This window comes from Pteropus medius, unplaced genomic scaffold (genome assembly GCF_902729225.1).
Source record: "Pteropus medius unplaced genomic scaffold, Ma_sr-lr_union100, whole genome shotgun sequence".
NCBI classification, from domain to species: domain Eukaryota; kingdom Metazoa; phylum Chordata; class Mammalia; order Chiroptera; family Pteropodidae; genus Pteropus; species Pteropus medius.
In genome coordinates, this window is record NW_024347867.1 from 2,073,200 (window position 1) to 2,094,661 (window position 21,462).

The 21,462-nt window shown below is 43.2% G+C and overlaps 1 protein-coding gene across 3 annotated transcripts; it reads right to left on the bottom strand.

The window, feature by feature from the left end:
• Positions 1-1,797: 1,797 nt before the first annotated feature.
• TNFAIP3 (TNF alpha induced protein 3) lies at positions 1,798-17,030 on the bottom strand. 3 transcript variants are annotated; one of them, XM_039878982.1, is made up of 9 exons: positions 16,798-17,030; positions 13,364-13,673; positions 9,909-10,099; positions 9,099-9,246; positions 8,762-8,932; positions 7,721-7,901; positions 5,693-6,600; positions 4,835-5,016; positions 1,798-3,928 (listed from the first exon to the last, which is right to left on the bottom strand). In XM_039878982.1, the coding sequence occupies exons 2-9, from the start codon at positions 13,656-13,658 to the stop codon at positions 3,644-3,646; spliced, it is 2,361 nt and encodes a 786-aa protein (XP_039734916.1). In that variant the 5' UTR covers positions 13,659-13,673; positions 16,798-17,030; the 3' UTR covers positions 1,798-3,643. The 3 variants fall into 3 exon arrangements, with proteins under 3 accessions (XP_039734916.1, XP_039734917.1, XP_039734918.1); XM_039878983.1 differs by having other exon boundaries at positions 16,766-17,030; XM_039878984.1 differs by lacking the exon at positions 16,798-17,030 and adding an exon at positions 13,774-14,076.
• Positions 17,031-21,462: the final 4,432 nt, after the last annotated feature.

A 21,462-nucleotide genomic window follows, 5' to 3' on the forward strand; every position in this document is an offset into this window, starting at 1 on the left:
TTTGAATGTGGGAGGAGGAGAAGAAAATCTAGAGGTGGCTAGGAGGATAATACTCTTCCCTGAGTATGGAAAGAGGGCAGGGATATTATATAATGAATTTAATTTTGGATATTGAGCTTACATCCTGGTGTGGTATGAAAGTGACATTCTACAGCATTGGAAGTGAAGATCTAAATAAGCTGAAGCAAAGCCAGTTCTTTCTAAGTCTTATTTTTCAGTCCTCTTATACTTAGGTTTTTTGGAAAATCGTCTTTTATTTGAGATGGAAGAAAGCCATTGATTGGATCCACTTCAGGAAAACAATGTACACACCCTAACATAAAATTTTGCATATGCTTTATAGAGTCCCCAACCCCCAGCAGTCTATCCAGGACTCCAAATTGGAGCCCTGACCTAATTGGCTCCAAACCTGCCCCAGTTCCCTGTCTAGGAGCCATTCTTCTGAGTCAGAGATAATTTGCTAACCATAGGTCACTTCCTATTTAAAAAATCCTGATGACTTATGGTCAAATGCTTATGTCCTTTATGCTGATTGAAGAATTGTAATTTTTAAAGCTGAGAGAGATATAAGGAAGAACGAAGAAAAAGAGGTCAATTTGAGACTTTGCGATTCCTCCACAAAGGGTTCATATAGCTCGTACAGGATGGGGTGCAGTGGGGCTCGCATACACAGTACCACCTGCAAATGATTCTCGCCTAATTGAACCAGAATCTAATAAGAAGTGTAGAAAAGCAAGTTAAATGATACCATAAGAAAGCAATTAGCCAAATCCAGAATGTGGGCTATTCTACAGAACAAATGAGCTAGTTGCCCTAACAAATTAATAGCATGAAAAATTAAAAGGGAATCGTACAGAATAAAAGAGCCTTAAGAAATGGAAGCAATCGAAAGCAAAAGCTGTTTGTATAGTGGCCAATCTGAGAGATTAGAATACATACTTAGTATTGAATGATACCGAAAATAATTTAGTGAGGTATAATAATGGTGGTTACATAAAAAGAACATATTCTTCAATCAGAGATGCACATTGACGTATTTGTGGGTGTGAGGGCACAATATCTGGGATTTGCTTTCAAATAATCCAGAAAAAAATAAAAAGGGAGGGTTAGAGATGAAATAAATTTGGCAAAATGTTGATAATTATTGAAACTGAATGACGGATGTGTGGGGGTTCATTACACTCTACTTTCTTGCATGCTAAAATTTCCCACAAGTTGAAAGAAGATTATAAGTAATTTTTAAAGTGTGGTTCTAAAATCTGGCTGATGATCAGAATCTCCTGGGGAACTTAAAAAAAAAAAAAAAGATTCCAGGAGCTTCCTAGTCCTCCTGAGTCAATCCCCTATGGGTCCGTATGTATTGGGTTGAAGAATATCACTTTAAAATTTCCTGGGACATGGATGCTGTCAGTCCTCATGGCCATCACAGCCATAGGTCGCCTCTTCTAAGGGCTGACCCAGGAAATCTTACACTAGTCTTCCTTCCTCCCCTCCTATTTCTCTTTCTTTCCTGTCTCTCTCTGCTCCTCCCCCTTGTTTATTCTTTCTATACTTTATTAAGAGTTAGGGTAGGAACCCTCAGAGGAGCACAGGGAGCTAGCATCTCATGGGAGATGGAACTGGCAGGCCTTTCCCACTCCTATCGGGCCCTCGGTGTCACACACTTACTATTTTACAAAGTTCTCTTACTACCCATGGGTGAGATGCATCTCCTGCCCAGGTGCACCTTAAAACAAAGTCGTTTGGGAACTTGATAGGCATTTTTCTTTCATCATTTGTAAATAGAAAACATGAAAATTTGTTCTTAAATAATTTATTTTTTAATAATTGCTTTTGTGAAAAGTTACAATTATTTAGGAAAACTTGAAGAAATCCAACATAGTAAACAGAAGTCTACTAGGGACAACTACATGTGCAAATTTCAAATATTTTCTATAATAAGTATAAATAATTCCACTTTTTCACATTAAGAATGAGAATATTGATACAAACTATTAAAATGTCAACTTTAAAAGAATTAATGAAAACACTGAAGTTTCTTTAAAATCTTTAGAAAAAAATTATAAAGGTTTATGTAGAGGAAACGACTTACGATGCCCCAAGTGAAGAACATGTCAGCTAATTAGAGTTACAGATTGCCAATATTTTCTGGTCATAAGTCCAGACCTCCAAAAATGGCAGCTTTTACCTCTGGGGACAATGCGTTTTCCTTTCTTTCTTTTCTACAACAAGTATGACAGTTACACAAAGCACACAGAGAAACTACAGGCCAAGGACAGAAAGAAATCTCTTCATACTCATCGTTGTAGGGTTTTGCTGTCCTCGATGCTAAGTTTTCACTGGCTGCCAGGACACTGCCCAACACCCCAGGACACAGCATTAACACAGCAAATAAAACTATCATTAATGGCCACATCTTTCCCTGTGACCTTCTCGAATCTCATCCCTGATGCCTTCCAATCATATCTCTAAGGAGGTAGGATACTCAGAGGCAATCATGTATTGTGGCTGGGAAGTGGTTCTGTCCGAAATTTCATTAAGAAAAAGTATGAGATTTTAATAAATTTACTCTTGATGTGATTCCTTTTTTCCTAGGGAAGGCAACCAAAGTGCATCAGCGAGGCCGACGCCCCCACGGCAGTGAGGAACTCGCCTGGTTCCATAACACGACCCAGAGCAGATATGTTATCTCAAGAAGACACTATAGCATTTTCCTCAGAGAAGAAATATCTTCATTTAAATAACCTTAAAGTCTGCAATAAAATAAATAAAGTTAACTCCACAGACACAGGAACTTTAACAAAGCAGCAGGCTGAGTTCATGAAAGCTGTGTATATAGGTGGTGCCCTAGCAATAACCAGAAAATAGGTCATTATTATGCAGTCTCCTTATTCCTCTAGGGCAGCATTTCAACTTAATAAACAAAATTCCCTCATACATAAGGGTACATTATATATGTACACATTTTTATGCACACCTCAGTTCTAGCTAACCTCTTTAGAAGTGAAGACAGTGATGACCAAAAGAGTTACACAACTTCCCACTAAAACGTTGTCATTTTTTACAAGGTGCATATTGTAAAGAGCAGCTGTTTTGCTTTTTGGTATGAACTTCGTCTCAGCAGCCTCAGAATCACAGTCCATGAGAAAGGAATGAGGCAGGTAGAGAAAAACCATTAACCACTGACACTCTGAAAAACGTCTGTTTTCCCTGAGCTTCCTGAGCTTCTTGTAGAGGGCCCGTGAGTCACGAGGATTCAGCTTCCCATCTCTGAGCAATGTCGATGGAAGGCAGGTGGAGTGGCTCTGACTGTGTGTCCTTCCCCTTTTCTCAAAAGATGATGAAGGATTCCTGGCACGCATTCCAAGTCCATGAACGTCCTGGCCTTCCTCTGGTAGGAGAGAAGGAGCAGCCCCGGGCTGGCTCCGACACCATCTGTTGCTGGTCACACGTTTTGCGTGAAGGCCACCTGGGAATGTTCCCCAGTTACCAAATTCAAGGCCACGACGCAGAGCTTATCTTTCCTCTCTTGCTCAAAGACACTGTTGAGCCCACTGTTGCCGGGACGGCCCTCCAGAGGCATCAGTGTATAGAGCGTAGCACCATGTTGGCTAACAGCCGGGGCTGGCTCACCTGTTTTGAGTTAGCCGTACAATTGCTTGAACTGAAAGCATTCGTTGCAGTAGCCGTTGCACTTGGCATTGCCAAAGTGATCGCAGGCGGGGGCCCGGCAGTGCTGTTTGGGGGGCTCTTCAGGAATAGGCTCGCCCCGATGGGCTCCGGGGCCCACGCGCTGACCGAGGTGCTGGCACTCCATGCAGAGTTCCTCGTTGCGGCAGGCCAGGATGTTCTTGCAGGAGGCTCGGGCACACTTGGGCCTAGAGGCGTTCTGTGTGGTTCGAGGCATGTCTCTGCGCTGGCTCATTCTCTGAGGAGAAAGAGAAGAGAGAACTGTGATTTACATCTCTCAGGGAGAGCACCGTGCGATCTCATAGGACAGTGTGGATGCCAAAGGGCTCTGTCGGGTGAAGAGCAACTGCCTGACCGAGGGAACGGAGTCGCATGTGCAACTGAAGAGCAGGAGCTGTCGACTACCCTCCCAATCCCACAAAAGCAGACCTGGCCCCAGAGAGGCCGATGGAATCCCCAGTCCTCACGCAGAGGCCTGCCAACGCCGGCTCAGCTCACTGCTGTTGGGATTAATTAGCTGCCCTTAATTATTTAGACAGTGTCCCTACCATTCTGTAAACAACAGGAGAGGCATCTATCAATATTTGCTTTTCTTATATGCCATTCATGGAGGCACCTGGATGCTCTGTCTCCTCCTCTCGTCTCATCTATCTATCTATCATCTATCTATCTATCTATCTATCTATCTATCTATCTATCTATTAAACGAGGCAACCCTTGGTTGACCTCACAGATTGCAAGGACCTTGTCAGCTTACAATCGTCCTAGGTAGTCTCCCATCCAAGTACTAACCCGGCCCAATCCTGCTCTTGTCTCCTCTTGATAAAGGATTATTACAGAAAGTCTGCTGGCCACTTCAAATCCAAAAAGTCTCCGATCGCCATCTGGCTTCTGAAGGCTTCTTAAGAGGTTTTATTCTACAGCTAGTTTTATTTGCTTTTCAAAACAAATTCTAAAATATACCTAGGTTATTTGAGTCACCAGCAGTTGCTGCACTTCCAGCCCCAGGGCCAAGGTGACTTTTTCCCCAGGTTCTCCCTGGAACTCAGCAGGGAGGAAAGGCTACTTATCACAGTCGGAACAAACAACTCCAGCAAGGAGGACTGGTCCACGGGAGAGAGAACAGTTCCTCAAAACGTCTTACCAGTTGGTCTTCCGTCCTTTTTGCTTCATGAAATCTCTGATTCTGAGCTTCGATGAAGCATTTCTGACAGTATCCTTCAAACACAGTGCTTCCAAGGGTGCCACATTCCCTCCCCAGGCAAGGGACAGCATTCTGGAACCTGGAGGCCGTGGGACTGGCTTTCCCTGAGGCAGCAACAAAATCTAGAAGAAAATTGATGGTAATCAGTACCCCATATGAGTCACCAAGCAGAGAGAGACAATGACATGAGAATAAAACAGGTTCCAAATACAGATTAGGCTAGCCTTCACTAATATATTGGGCAGCCTTTTATAAATTCAGCAAAATAAAAAAACAATAATAATGATACTATTATTGAAACATCTTTGACTTGACAAATCTCTCACTTTTGAACATGCCTCACCGGTCAGCCACAGTAAAAAAACAGAGACATGAACTGCCTGCCCTTCTTTCGAATTAGAGATTTCTAAAAACCACAAATGTTTTCTTGCAATGTCAGTGGAGACTTCCTCTCTCCAGCTGCTGCTCTTCAGATTCTGAATTTTCTCTATTATGCCAAAGTTTCAAAAGAAGTCTAGTTTAAACTCTACCTTATAAACTCAACACTGAGTGACCTACAGAAATAAATTCTATGAAATCTGTCTATGGGGCACTTTTGGGTTTTAGAACACGGTATTCTGTGCCTTTTGCTTCCACGTGCGGCTAGCAGGATCACTGTGACTGTCCCTCTGTGCGAAATTTTACGCCAGGGTCTTTTTTTTTTTTTTACTAGAGGGTCTCCTTTCCTGAAGTTTAGGAACGAAACCCCTTCTAGACAGGTTTCGAAACGGGGGTTACAAAAGCCATCGTTTCACTCACGTTTGTTTTCTATGTACTCGATGAAACACAGCGTGCAAAAGCCCTGGTTTTCTGGAGTCCCAAAATATATGCAGCCGGCTTTTCTGCACTTGCTCGTCCCAGTCCTGTCTCCTGGAGTCCGTGCAGCCTGAGACAGGCAGCCAGAGGGGGCCTCGCTTCCAGCTCTGTGGCAAGAATGCGGAGAGGGACTCTGGGTGAGCTGTGACGGGTCCGACTTGGATCTCTGATGACAGGAAGGAGGGATGCTGGAGCTGAGGTTTGAGGAGGGCTCTGCCGTAGTCCTTTTGAAGCAAGTACTGCAGATCCCATTAAATGTCCTGGTCACGTCCTGGAGGCATGCTCGGCACTTGCTAGGATCTAAATGCCTCGTGCTGATCGAGGGATGGCCCATATTCAGTTGCCGAGCACTGTGGCAACGCTCACAAAACCCGTTGTGCTGCACGTTCAGCGTGAATGGGCAGCCGGGGCTCCTGCACTTCATAGCGGTGGTCTCGCTGAACAGGAAAAGGCTGGGTGCTGTCGGCGGTGCCGAATGAGGTCCCCCGGCTGGCTCCTCCGGGCGCCAGGCCACGGGCTCATAGGCCTCGCCCCGAGAGACCCCAAGCGCCACGTCAGGGCCCGGCTTGGAGTTCAGCTTTGGGGATTTGTTCTGGTTCTTTTGCCGCCTCTCTGCACATTCATGGCACAAAGGCTGGGTGTTCACAGACATGAAGAAAGGACAGTTGGGCGTTTCGCATTTTACATCCATTAGAGAAAGTGGAGGAACAGAAGGTTCCAAAGGGTTCTGAGTGTGCAGTTCCCTCCGCCCTGGCTTGCTGTTCTCCTGCCACTTCTTGTACTCGTGCTGGACAAGTTCAAAGTAATCGTCCACCAGGTTTATTTCTTTCGGTAAGTTAGCTTCATCCAACCTAAAGACCAAAAGGAAAGATATGAGATTACACATATGCACACGTGCGTGCACGCACACACACACACACACACACAAACATTTGTACATCATTAGCTCATAAAGCAAACTTTCAGAATATGAATTCTGGCAATAACTATAATCGGCCACTGAAATGCAGGCTTAGCATGAGAAGTTTGCTCCACCCAGCACTTCACAATCTCAAGAATCACAGTCTTCTTTAATCAGTCTTCGTCCACCCCAAATTATGTATAATTCCAAAGAAAGGCTACTCTGAGGCTGCCTCTACACTTAATGACTCCATTCCTCTTTTAAAAAGTCACTTTTACTTTCTAACTTCTCAGAGATCAAATTTCTAGTTCTTTTGGGATTAGTCTACTTTATGCTACAAACCACTTTGGAGCTCTGTGTTCTGTGTTTTGCTGTTATTAATTTTAAACTGGTGCCTGGTCTCTATTAGAGTTAACTCCCCTGAACAGTAACTAAGAGGCAGACACACCCCCAGGTGTTATTTATTTTTGACTCTGTAATTTGTTACTCTCCACTTCAGGAAACTGATTCTTTTATGCCTGCACAGTCATCTCATGCATTTCAAGTTCTAAGAAATAGGCATCTCTTTAACACAAAACCAGTGTTTAAAATTTGGATAGCTGTACACTGTGCACTCTGGATGTTTCCTCCCCTTTCTCGGTGATGAAATCACGTGGCTGCCACATAAACACATTCTACAACCTAGTCTGTGTCTGGTGTGTCTGTCATTACCAAGAAGCCTAGAGCAAAATGCTTTTGTTTCTAAGAATTTTCACTTGTTAGTCTGGTACTACGGCAGTTAAGAAAAACAACTGTCCTTGACGTAAACATACTTTTAAAAGCCAAAATTCTCAGCACCCAGATATGCAGGAGAATCATTATGGATAAACTACTTGTTTCCATTTGAAACCAAAGTTAATAACACCTCAAGTGACCCTCTTTGACTCATACACAGGCCTCTGTATTTGATGCATGTTGGAGGAAACTGGCTTCAAATAACTTTACTGTTGAGCTTTGGGGTGGCATCAGCGTATGCGGCTTAATTAAAAATAGTTAAGGACAAAGAATAGAGCTAAAAATAAAGTGCTTACTTTGCAGCATTAATCAAATGGGTGGTGCCATGATCCCAGCCTTGGACTGGGATTTCTATCACCATCAAGTACTCTTTCAACAGCTTTTCCTTCATCTCATTTTCAGGTTGTGTCAAAAAGTGAACTTTCAAGTCTTCAAATCGTCCTTGCTCTCTGTTAACAAGTGGAACAGCACGGATTTCTGAGGAAGAAAAACAAAAGCCCAATATGATTCAACTAAATGAGATTGTGTGTGAGGCTATGCATATAACAATTAAAATTTGACAATATAGAAAGGATACAATTGGAGCAGAAAAGTATTATCTAGCCACAACCTCAAATGGGGAAATGAACTGCACTAAACTCTAATATAAAATGCATTGTTTCCAGGAAGGCCACAGAATACGAAGTAGCCTGGAGGCAATGGATCTTATTGTTTAAATTCCCACACTTCAGAATCAGGCTGACTCACATTCGAATGCTGCCTTGGCTACTTTCAAATCTGTGACATTAGGTAAGTTATTAAACTTCTCTGAGCTTCAAGTGCCTTATCTATAATATAAGGCTACCAATGTTTGCAGCCCACAGGGATGCTGTGAGGATGAAATGAAATAAAATAATATACCTAAAGCATTTACAAAGTGCCTTTTGCATATTAAGCTATTATGATAATAGCTAACCTGACATTTACCTGCTCCTTGCCAGGTGCCGTATTAAGGGCTCTGTGTGCCTTACTTTGTCATGTATTAATAGAAATGGTGGTAGTAAAATACATACAAATATCTTCTACTTGCAACTAACATGCTAAAAGTACTTCCCAAGCCATACACAAAAAATAGGGGGGCGGTATCATCATACTGCTATTGCACTACTGTTGCTAACCAAGCAAATGACAGATTACCGTATTTAAATAAAAATAATACACTTCAATGAGACAATTTCAATAAGGAGCAAAAGAACAAAAGAGCAAACCCTGACGTTCCATGGGAACGGGGTGTACCGGCTCTGCCCTAACGAGGTGTCTCTATCAGCAGTTACGAATGTGAGTTGATGTTTTCTCACCAGGCCCACTGTCCTTCAGGGTCACCAGGGGTACAAAGTGTTGGCTGTCGTAGCCGAGAACGATGGGGTATCTGTAGCATTCCTGGGCTGGCCAATGGAGAGGCAAGTAAATTCCGCCCACCTTCAAAGGAGCAAAATTGGAACCTGATTCCAAACTTCTCAGCATCTTGTCTATTGAAGGAAAAAGAAAGAAAAAATAAGGCCCTCAGGTGACTTTCATCAAATTACACTGAGCTACCATTGCCTCTAACTTTGGTAGCGTGAGTTCTTCCTAAAAGCTAAAGCGTGAAAGCTGAAAAGCACTTAAATACAAATAAGTGATCTGCAGGCATCTCACCTGAAATGACAATGATTGGCCTTCTGAGGATGTTGCAAAGGACAAAAATGTGGATTTCTTCCAGTGAATTATACTGAAGGCCGATGCGGGCCCCTGGTGTGTCTGTGGATGCCATTTTGATAAGGTTGTCCCATTCATCATTCCAATTCTAAAGGAAGAAGGATAAAGATGAAAAAAAAAAAAAAAGTTGAGTGTACTCTGCATTAAAAAAGCGGTCTGACTTCATTCTATAGTTATTCATTTATATAATTCAGCTTACTCTTCCCCTTTCTGGAAATGATAATTCAAATGATCACACTTTTTTCCCCATTTGGGGTTTCTTCCTTTACGTTTTCCACTACAAGGCAAACTCAAAAGTGGGGGAGGACAGGGACAGTACCTGCTTTCAAAAAAATCCCTAATGAGGCATAACTTGAAACCCCTCATCCAAATGTATACAAAAATTCCAAACTTGTGACTGAGAATGGTGAGGTCTGAATTTGACTGGCTGGCTCAGTAAAGCATGCAAAAGACAATCAAACCAAAAAACAACCAAAATGCCACAGGGAAGGCCGGGAGCAGAATGATCCAGCTAAAATAAATTCACACACAGGTGGGAATCTGCTGCCCTGAAGCTCCCAGCAGTGACAAGAGACTCTGGTACATCCCAGAAGAGGTTTCTGGTGTTTTCCATTGACTATGCGCTTTGCTTAGCCAAGTTCATGTGACCTAGTAAACCATATGCTACTGAGAGCTGGGGTTGGCCTATGGTACCCTATCTCCCACCATAATGTTCTGTCAATAGATGCTTAATAGGGGAACAAATCATACCCAGGTATCATAGCAAAGCCCCGTGTCCACAAATTCCTGAGATTTAAGAGACTCCAGCTGCCAGCGTAATTTAAAGTTGCGTGTATCCGTCTCCTTGAGGGTGCTGAAGAGTGCCTTCCTCAGGACCAAGTCTGTGTCCTGAACACCCCACATGTACTGAGAAGCAGCGTGCATGAGGCAGTTTCCATCACCTGAGGACACAAGAGAAGCAAATTCAAGCAATCCAACCCAATAAAGGTTTTCAGCATACATGAGCTCTATGGCTATCGTGGGGGACCCAACAGGGCATGCAGAAATGCAAATGGTTTAATTCTTAGTCAAAGACTAACCGATAACATTGCACTAGGTGAAGACAGCGTTAAGGGAAAAAAATCATTCTTTTTGCTCTTATTTTTAATGACTGATAACAGAGCGAACGAGCCAGAGACAGAGAGCCAGAGACAGATAAGACACCCAGAGACAGATAAGCACACGGGACCTTGGTTCCAGCCTGGCTCTGCCCTAACTAGTTTATGTGACCTTGGGGGAAATTCCTTAACCTCTCTGAGTATTTTTTCTCTTTGTGCAATGAGGGCATTGGATTATGATCTGTAAAGTCTGTCCTTTTCTGATATCCCTTGATGTTCTGGCTAAGACACTGGCTCTATTACTCTGATTCTAGGAGAGGACACACAGGACAACATGCACAAACCAGGAAGGCGGCCTGGCTCCTTACTAGACAGGGACTGTCTGGCTATGACTCAGTGGTAAATGACTTGACCATTCCACTGCAGCCTTTCAGGCCTGGGAGTTTCTTCTACTGTTTTGTAAAGTGGGATTGAGGATAGTGAATTACCACTCATCCAGCCGCACCCCCAGAAATGCCTTTTGTGAACCTGCTTGTTAGAAACTTGCAGAGTCCTTTTTAAAAGTTAAAGAGTGCCTGAATTTGGAAATAATTCAGTGTTTAGGGTTGCATTTAAGAATTTTGACATTTTGAGCAAAACATAGGTCTAATTTTATTCCATTAATTTGTTACTTTTATAGCTTAAGATATACAATTTAAGAGACTGCATTTTTTATCCAATGGCTGAACGATAAACATTTTGGGGGAATGTTTACTATAAAAGAAAAAGTTTATTCCTTAATCTCTTTTGACCAGTGCACAATTGTTCTTAAAAAGAAAAATTCGACTGTTTTCTTTCTAAGTAGGGCAATAAAGCTATTTTATCAAATTTCAATTACTGTCAAACCGTAAAAAACAACAACAAAAGCCCTCAAATATACATCCACAGCCTATATCCCTTCAATTTACACACTTATAAAAACTAACTAAATAAATATTCAAACAAATGAACGAAAAATATCGCCCAAGCCTTGTATCTTGGCAGAAGTGTGGCAACAATTGCATTCTGTTGAAATTTCCCCTTTGCAAAATCTAGAGCAAAGATAAGACCTTTTTTCTTCTTGTTGTGCTTACTTTCAGTTCTTTATTGAGATGCACCAGTATAAAATTCCCTAAGTAACATCTGGAATTCCCCAGTGCTAAGTTATTTGACTAGCAATTGAGCAACAGCTATTGTACTTTTTGTTCTGGTGTGTAGACATTTAAACTGCGAAGTGCACCCTGGACTTTCCAAGTGGGTGTGGTCAGGGTGAGCTGGAATAGGGCTACTCATTATACAAGTGAAATCGCTGCAGCCAATAGACGCTGGAATTTTTCACATGAAGTTTCAATTTTATGCCACCTACTCCCTTCCTCATTCACCACAGTCTCATATCCTCAAATGCAAACTTGTGAATCACCCCCTCCCCAGACCACTGACTTTATAGAACCCTCCTATAGGTGGAAGGCTTAGAAAAAAAGGTGCTGATAAAAGTCAGAGGAAGAGTCATTTGTGTCCCCTCTCCCCTAAATATCTTTTCTTCCTTTTCCAGAATTTTAAGAAATTTTTTTAAAAGTGAGGGAAACCAAAGGATTCTGAGCCTAAATATCCCTTTTTCCAGAAAATGTTATCAAACCTGGACTGGCTTTTGTAGTTTGCTTTGTAGGGTGAAAACTTGTTGATTTAAATGACAAATCTTTGCAAAACAAGTGCTTACTCTTTATATTCCATTTTTTTCCTTAAGGAAATGGAGCAAGTTAAACTCAGAGTGTCAGTTAATGTTGTTCATGATAATCAGGTTTTCCTCTTTCTACCACATCTCTAATTCGGCAGAACCTCTTTGTTTCCAACTCTCCCAAAGCTGACTCCATCTTTTTTTTTTTTGCAACAAAAAAAGGACTATAAACCCATTGATGATGACTTAACATAATTACCTGCTTCTATGCATCGCTTGATTTAATGCTAAGAACAATAGAAATACTAGCTATCTGTGCTTCTAAGAATCTATGTTTCAAAAATACAAGCAAGATGTTGAGATGATGCATAAGACCCCTCAGAACCAAAGCAAAAAAACATGTCCCTCAACTTACCCAAGTCAAAAATGGCCAGAGTTAATATAACCAATTAAGTTACTTAAATTAATGTTCTTAACATCTCATTGTCGACCAGGATTTTTGGCACTTGGATGAATGTATTATTTTGATTGAGATAATTTAGGGCTGTAACCGGTCTAAGGACCTGTTGATTTCTGCCCTTACTTAGACTATAAGCATTCGATCAATCTGGAACAGTCTACTTGCTTTTTAACAATTAGCTACACCTATAAAGTAGAATTTTATATCTGCATGAAACAGTATTCTCGGATGTTTCTGTGATGTACATACATTGCTCAAAGGAAATAATTAAAAAACAAAACAGGAAAGCTTAGAACAGGAAATAGCTACTAGTAGTAAAGGGCCACTGGGCAGATAGGCACAGACAGTAAGAAATTCAGTACTATGTCTAAAAATAATGCTGTAGAGGTTTAAAATCAGCTCTAAAAATCTCAAATATCTTTCTAGTTCCTATCATGGGATCATAAGCAACAGAACCTAGGTAAGGAAGGAGTGGACAATAAAACCTCTCTTGTCTTCAACAGACATTCATTGGTGAATCCATAAAATGCCATCAATTCAAGTGCAAGGTCATCATCACAAGCATTTTCTAATGACAGGGGGAAATAATAGGAATGCTAGTTTTCACAACATGTCCTTTTGAACTTAAAGTCTTTTATTATTTCCATTACTGGCCAGGGAAGGCTATTTTACAGTTGAATTAAACAGTCAAAAGAATTAGATACACAGTCACTCGCAAAGGCATGGTGTTTAGAAATGCGTTCCCCAAGCCCTAATGCGCTCTGCTCTCTAATATACACAACTTGAAAATATCCTTAATGAGCATATTCACAAAACGAGCTTGCTTTCATCAGCTGCCCCCATTGAGTTTCTATACTAAGGGGCCTCAAGAGATTTGAGTTCGGTCTATTGAAATTTAGTGAATGGGGACCCAGCACTGTGGAAGCCGCCCCTCCGAGACAAAAGCTCATCTTACCATTTGTTTTCAGGGCCACAAGCTTCCTGACTTCTCGACACCAATTGAGCTTCTTCTGGCTTTCAAGGGAGGCCTGGATGTTTCTGTCGATGAGGGCTTTTTGGATGATCTCCCGAAACTGTGGACAAAACTGGCAAGTTCTGAACATTTCCAGTGTGTATCGGTGCATGGATTTAAAATGATGAATGATCCCATTTGTAGGTTTAAAAATATCTTCTGGAGTTCTCTCTCTGATCTTCACAGCTTTCCGCATATTGCTCAAATACAAAGCCAGAGGAAGTTGTTGCTCAGCCATCGTGCTCCACAATACCTGAAGAGGAAGAAAAAAACCCATTCCGTTAGCCTGACTTTGAATCTACTCTCCTATATACCTGCCTGCAGGAAACCCCAGTGTTTGATCTTGTCATTACCCTAATCTGTAGGCAAAAGATCTTAGTCACTTCTACTCCCAGGATACTAGCTGGCCCCAAAGATTAACTCATACTGGACTGTTTTAAGTTACATCACTCTTAAAGATTAGTCTAAACAAGAGAAGGAAGGCGGAGAGTGGGTACTGAGGAGGAGGGGAATAACCCTATACTGGAAAGACAGTAAATATTTTGTGAAAAATCCTGCCATTTTATGCTGTTGTCCAGGCATCTGATTGGAGTTTCCTCTTTAGCACCAAAGAGAAATATTTATAAAGAGTTTATTTATAAAATACATTACAATATTTTTTAAAGAGTTATAAAACTGAATGTTTTAGAACCAATGAAAAAGCCTATTTCTAGCAAGATGCTTTGCAATTTTAAGAGCAAACGAACAGCAGTCTTTCTGAGCCTCTCCACTAAACTTTACAACATCAAAATAATAACAATAATAGAATACTAAATTCTACACTTCCAAGAGCAGACACTGGAGCTCAATTACTTCAACACAACTGCCAACCAAAATTTATTATCGCCTTTCAGGTATCAACACTCAGATGTATTTCCCACCCTGTCTTCACCCTGAAATCTTCAAACATAATGAACTGGTAGAAGGAAATTAAAGTCTGGAAGCAGAAGAGGAAAGACATTGCAGCTAGGGGGCCACTCAGGACAAATGAACAAGGAGAGGCACAAAGCCAGCATCTACAACCCACGCCAATAGTGTGGAATGATGTGAACTGATGTACCTTGGGATCTTTGCAGTGTGGAGCTGTGTGAAGAGCCAGCTCTCATTCACTTGCACTTAGTAGGGTGCCTCACCATACATCCTAATTTCCAAGATGAAGACAAAGATGGTTTCAGAGCATTAAGATATTCCCTAGAAAGTTTCACAGCAATTGTTAATCCCACTCCTGCATCATGTTATTTGCCAGGGCAAGCTGCTAGTTGAGAAAGAAGTTGAACAGATAGATGTAAGTGTGAAAGAAAACCTAAATATTAGAGAAGCCACTCTCGGGTGGGTCTAGACTCTCTTAAAGCCATTGAAGACAGTTGGCCTAAAGGACCTCAAGACTGCTTCTGAGGAGTTTCCTGGTAGAAGTTTTGGGTCAGGATTCCTGATCTGATTGCCAGATGAGGTTTGGGAGAAGTCATTCTCTGGGTCAAACAGTAATTTCTCTTTTGATGTCAACCATTCCCTGCAGGTAGAATTGGGCAAAATTATACCAGAACCACACACACACACAATGAAGGGACAAAAACATCACACACACTTCTCCTTTGTGTATGGCAAAGTCTCTTTCACTAAGTCATTCATTTGTCTGTCCATCACTCAACAAGCATTGTCCGGCCATCTAGTGAAGGCCATACTTGATGCTGGGGCTAAAAATCAAAGGCGACCTTATTCCCCTTCTTGAGGTCACATAACCACCTTAGTCTGCAGCTAAGGCAACAGAAGTACAGGTCCTGCGCAGGTCCCACACCATCCGGGGCAGAACTTTGCCTAGAAGCCCAGTCTTCCAATACCTGCCTCTTGCTATTCTCACAGCACCATACCTATGGTTGCAATGCCTGCTCTTCCAGGTGGAAACAGGCAATAGGAAGATTTTCCAGTTAGGCGAAGCCTCTTTTTGCTTTTCTGAAACTTCTATTATTTTCTTCTGAACCTAAATATCTTTCAAATGGTGAGAGCTGTAAACCATATGCAAGACATGCAAATGTCAACATTCCATAGCCCAAATGCCATCTCATTCATAGGTTTAGCCTTGCACAGCCTGCAGAATTGCATCCTTAAAGGAAATCAAAACCCACTGTCTAAGTGCCCAGTACTTGGACTTCTCCACACTTGAGAAAAGAATATAATTTTTCTGACCTGTGATTGTAATGTCCTTATTGACAAAAACATACAATATTACCCTTAACATTTAAGTTTCTGTGCGTCACGTCCTTATGACTTTTTTGTCATATGATTTCCGCTTATGGGATTTTGGGATACCTACCCTCAAAAATTAAAAATTGTATTTATAAGGAATTGCAAAAATGACTGGCTTGGTAGACAATGAGGGAGAATGGAGACAGTAACTGGCTGCTCAGCCTTGACCATTAGAGGGGGAATGCTGCCATAGTCCAGTTGCAACTCTCTAATGTGACAATGGTGGGTCTTTAGAATGCACTCAGGAACCACTTGTGAGGGGGGCCAGCACCAAGAAGATCAAGCCAGAGAGAGGAGCCAACTAGGCAGTGACTCTCTCTCATCTCTCTTCCCCTATGCCACCCAGCTACCTGCTGCCCTGGCAGCAGGCCAGGTGGCAGGATGGGTGGAGGACAACAGGCCCAACCAGACCCACCTGACTGGCCAGAGATAGGAGCTGGGGCAGGGGCCTGCAGATCCCTCGACCACACAGCCTCCACAGGCGAGAATAGGAGCCAGGCCTAACTTCCTACCTGCACACCCTTCTCTGCACTGCCTGCAGCCAGCCAGTAAACCTGCACAAATGTCGTCCACTGACCCCAGCCCACCCAGCAGAGGAGCTCTGGAATGTTGCAAGGCTATCCTTGGAAAGGGAGTTAAGCTGACTCACTGGTTTTATTGACCCCTAAGACCACTCACCCCCCCGTGCGCTAGTTTCTGCACAGCCTGAGAAAGGGCCATGGCTTTCTACAAGGTCTCTAAATGGCCCGAGCAGCCACAGCCCATGATTCCAAAAAAAAGACACGAAAAGGAGCAAAGCATCAACGACCACCCAAGCAAGCGGCCCCGGGAGCGACTCTCCACCAGTCAGCTGCACTTTAAGTTCTCTGCATAACCTGAAAGGAACAGCTAGCTGCATGAATCCAGGGCTGTCAGCCTAACATCTGGCGCGGCGACCTCAACTCCTAGCATTTCAAAACCTACATAATGGGCACAAAAGGCCAACAAACTGCCCTCCAGGACCGTTGCAAAACCAAGGGCAGGTCGACAGGTCCAGCCCCGGAGTCGCTGCCAAATGCGTACCCGCAGCCCTTGCCCGGGGATGCGGCGATTACCTCTCCGAGCCGCGCGATCCTCTCCCGAAGTCCCTAGTCCGGGTCAGGGCAGGCGAACGCCGCAGGCGGTGGTCGGGGTCAGAGCCAGGAGAAGGCGGCTCCCCATGGACGCCCGGGCTCGGGGATCGCTCACTGGCTGGGACAGCCGGGGGTGTGGATCGCGCCCGCCGCGGCCGCTGCTGCTGTGCTCCGGCGGCTGCTTCTGCCGCTCCGCCCCCGCGTGCTCTGAGCGCTCTGCACTTGGCCCGCCGCAGAGGCCGTAGACTGCCAGTTCTCTTTTTTTCCTTTCTGTTTTACCGCCGCGGCTAGCGGGGGATTTCCACTCAGGGACTTTCCGAGTCACGTAACGCCGCCATGCAGTGCTGTAAAGAGCCGACGACGGCCCGCAGGGGTCGCAGGAGAGTAACCGAGCTGCGGCCCGCCCGCCCCTCCCCTCCCACCGCGCGAGAAACTCCTGCGCCCCGCCCCGGGGTGTCCCCGCGTGAGTCACCTGGGCATTTCGGAAGCTGGGCCCAACGTCACATCCATGTGGAAATCGCGGTGATGGGAACTGGAAATGAAATAGGTTTTTTTTTTTTTCTCAGCCGTTTTTCTGCAGAAAATCATCAACTGTGGAGAACAAGAAGGGAAATAATAAAGAAAGAAAACCCTAAAAACCACCTTGGCGTCCGAGACCTCAGGCCTCAGGGCAGGTTCGAAAAGCTTGGGCTGTGCACATGATGCGCTCGTAGAGGAGCTCCTTACCCTGGGCCCCTTGGCTCCCCAAGGGGATTCCTAGTAAAAGCAGCAGTCGCAGCCTTGCCCTTCATCCCCAGCGTTCCTGCCAGCCGGGCCCCCAGGCTGATGGGATGCAGGTCTGAGGTGACAACAGATCCCGTAGCCCTGCAGCCTTAAAATTCGCAGGAACCAGGCAGAGCTTAGATAAAATTAGGAATCTGAACAACTACCAACCCCATTCAACACTTGATTGATTTCCTCTTGCCCATTTCTGCACACCAGGTGCCCAGGTGGCACCACATTCAGGTAGCATTTCAGTTTAGAAATCACTTCTAGTCCATGACTGCCCTTGCTATGTCCTCCCGCTAAGATCTTATTAGGAGTCTTTTTAGATGTCCTAATAATCACCCCCAAGGTGCCAATGGGGTGATTTTTACACCACTCCCCTTTATTAAATAGCATGGTAACCCATTGTCTTCACCCAGAGGGTGTCCTGTGGAATTATGTGTCTACCACCTGGGCAGTGGAGGTGCAAGAGTTGTGGAGAGAGGGGTGTTAGGCCCTTTTACCACTTCCTCTGCCCATTTCCCAGAATGGCTAACTAAACTAGGACCAGATTGAAATATTCTGTACCATTTTCCCCTTGTAGACTTAAATAAGGCTATATATATCTCATGTTTTGAGTAGAAAAAAATATACTCCTTTATCCAGTAAGGACCTGCAGTGACTGAGAGGGGGCCTGGATGGAGGGTTCCATTTCCATTTTTTTTTTTTTTTTAGCAAAGGGAAACTTAGAGCAGAGTCAGGAGTAGCCAAGGCCCCACAGCTGATGCAGGTCATTTAAAATGATGGCTGGAATTTTTTCGAAATCCAAACCTCCTGATATTTGTTCTCTTTTTGTTCACAAATATTTTTAGGTGCCAACGCTCAAACGATGGACAGTCAAGCTAATAATAATTAATAATAATATCTATCAAGTCCTTACTGTATGTCAATCTTAAGGTGAAATGTTTGAAATGCATTCTGCTATTTAAACCTCATAACAACTCCACTTTGCAGCTGAAGAAGTTGAAGTTTAAAAAGCTTAAGCCGTTTGCCCAAAGTCTACACAATCAGTAAGTGGCAGAGCCGTGACTGGCACTGGGCCCATCTTACTTCAAAGTCCACAATCTGAAATCTCAACTAAGACATTAGTCTCAGGAAAGATCCTACAGGATTGAGTCTCAGGGCCCCCCTTTGTATTCTGGCCCCCAGCCTCACAACACATGGCAGTGGTTTGTCACTTAGCCAAACATGGACATGGACATTGGGCAGGGGCAGAATATGAACTTGGGAAGCCAGACAGCCTTGATTCTATCCTCGGGAAACTTCGCTGGGCTGATCGAGATGATAAAAAGTGAGGTTCTCCTCAATCCTCACACTGCTCCCTGCTTGTGCTCCTTTGAAACAGAATTTTCCTGCTGTCTTTCATCTCTCCGGCTCTGGCCCCTGATCTCCTCCTATAACCTCCACTGCCCCTTTCCGGGTTGATGTCTGCTCCCTGACTTGATGAGCTAGGAAGGCAATAATGGGAGTAACAAGCCTGAAAGAGCTGGTCATATCTGCTGCTTCTGATTATCCCGAGGTAGGTACTATGCCACCTTACCTACCAGGATTTGTGACAAGGTCATAGCAGTCAGGTGCAGGAGTGGTCTGTAGTCCTCAGTTTTGCTCTGCCCCCCACTTCCCGTAATTCTACTACTGGAGGGATGGTCTCTCTGAGGAGGCATTCTTAGTCCCGTCCTTGCCACTCTTAATCAGGGCTCCTCTGGCTGATTACACTTTTCTCTTTCTAATACTTAACAGGAGGGCAAGACCAATAATAACTTTCTTAGTAATGAATCAAAAGGAAAGAGTAGAAGAGGGAGAATGTAGAAGGAAAGAGTCCTTATGAGAAAGAAGATGAAAGATTTGGGGAGATTTCTGGAATGAGTTGAAGCCAAAGAGATATAGAGTGTCCAAAAGCCTTGCAAGGGACTTTAATTTCTTCAATAGATCTTATCAAGATGAACAGAACTCGGCAAAGAGAAGAGAATATTGATTAACACCCAGCAGACACGTAGGAGAAAAAAGACGTGTTTCATTCGAAGGAAAAAGAAACCTGGTTATGCGGCGTGTTTTGGAGTGTTCCTGAGTTGTGTGCCATTTTCACCATGGTGACAGCATTCACATATCATGAAATGTATACAGTGAGCACACATTACTTCTTAGAATTAGACAGTCTGTGGGCCTGTGCCTGAACCTGTGTGTTTATGCCACACAATGAAGAAGATGGGCAATCCGGAGATAGTGGGAGGCAGGAGAAACACGTTTAATGAGAGCAGATACGGCGGCTGAGCAGGGGACCCGAATCTGGCTCAGCTCAAACCAGAGTTCGTGAACCTTGAAATCAAGAAATGGTCACGGTGTATTTCTGAAAGTGTTTGTAATTGCAGGTCATGACAATCACAGGTTAAACTAAAATAGAACATTTTGTGTGTGTTCTACAATTATTCCGCTTTTCCTAGCGCTGCGCTCTGTTGAAAAGGAAGATCGATATTCAACGTATTTTGAAACAGCCTTATGTCAGTATGACAGTTTAGTTATTACAGGGTTACTTTGAATCCTGCTTCAAATTTTAATAACCCTTAGCTGAGCTTTGAGATTACTGAAGAGTAATGTTGGTACTTTCAAGGCTGCTATAAGGGCTAGTTCTGAAAAGACAGTAGAAGCTATTTGTGGGCTGTAATTACAAGGAGAGCTGGGACGATGTTGTCATGGATTTCATCATCATAGGAATGCCAAATTCTCCTAAAATGCTACTTCTTATCTAGGTACTTCAGATCCTTTACAGGTATTATCTGAGACGAATGGAGAAACCAAGACCCACCTTAGTGATGGGACTGAAGTGAGGTAACCTAATGAGTCACTAATAATGGGAAAGAAGACCCTGCACTGGAAGGAAGGGGGTTGGTTTAACGTCAAGTACAGCTCTTATCTATTATCCCATTTTGCCTGAAAGCACGGGATGCTGAAATCTAAAACTTGGCAGAAAATTCACTCCCCCAAATTCTGGTTTAATTTTCTGTCAACACTTGGCTGAAACACTTGGCAAAGTGATTTTGTTTTACGTCGCGAATATAAATATTCAGTACTTGGTTTCATTTCTCTTTCTGTGGAAGCTGCTGTTAATGACCAAACATGAACAATTACAAAAGATTTGAAATGGGTGTTAGGAACTAACCAGTAATGCAGTGTTGGGTTTAACAGTAAGTTGGATGTTAATAGGAATAAATGAATTCTTGTTAGTTGGAATAGTGCAGGCTGTTGTGAAAGTCTGCCTTTGATGCACCCTCTTTCTTTAGTCCCTCGATTCCTTCATTTGTCCCTCAATTTCTTCAGTCGTTTGAGGTGCCCATAACCCTGCTTCCTTGCCCTTCCTGCCTCCTCGCCCTCTTCCCCACCCTCCCCATCTCCATAAAAAAGGATTTCAGCTTTTATTCTCTCAGGGGCTTGATTTCTGGGGCTGGCTAATCTAATAAAGTAACTCATGTTTATTTTTGAAAACAGATTGCAACGTGTTATTGTGTTAATATTTCTTGAGTAACATTCCTATTGAAACCAGAACTTCCTAGAACTTAAAAGTAGAAAATGTAGGCAAGTTAGCAGGCTGGAGACAAAGCTGCTATAGTTCCATGATTCTGAGACTCCATGGTTGCAAGTCCCATCATGGACTTAATAACAATGTGGCAGGTGGGGAGAACAACCACATTATATAAATGTACTACGTTCCTTCTTTTACTCACTGACAATAGCCTACATTTATTGATTTAATAACATTCCTCTTTCTTCACTATGTTGTGAAGAAAAGACTTTCTTTCTACTCTCCTAGGTTTAGTAGCTATATCTATGAAATAAACTGTTATCAGG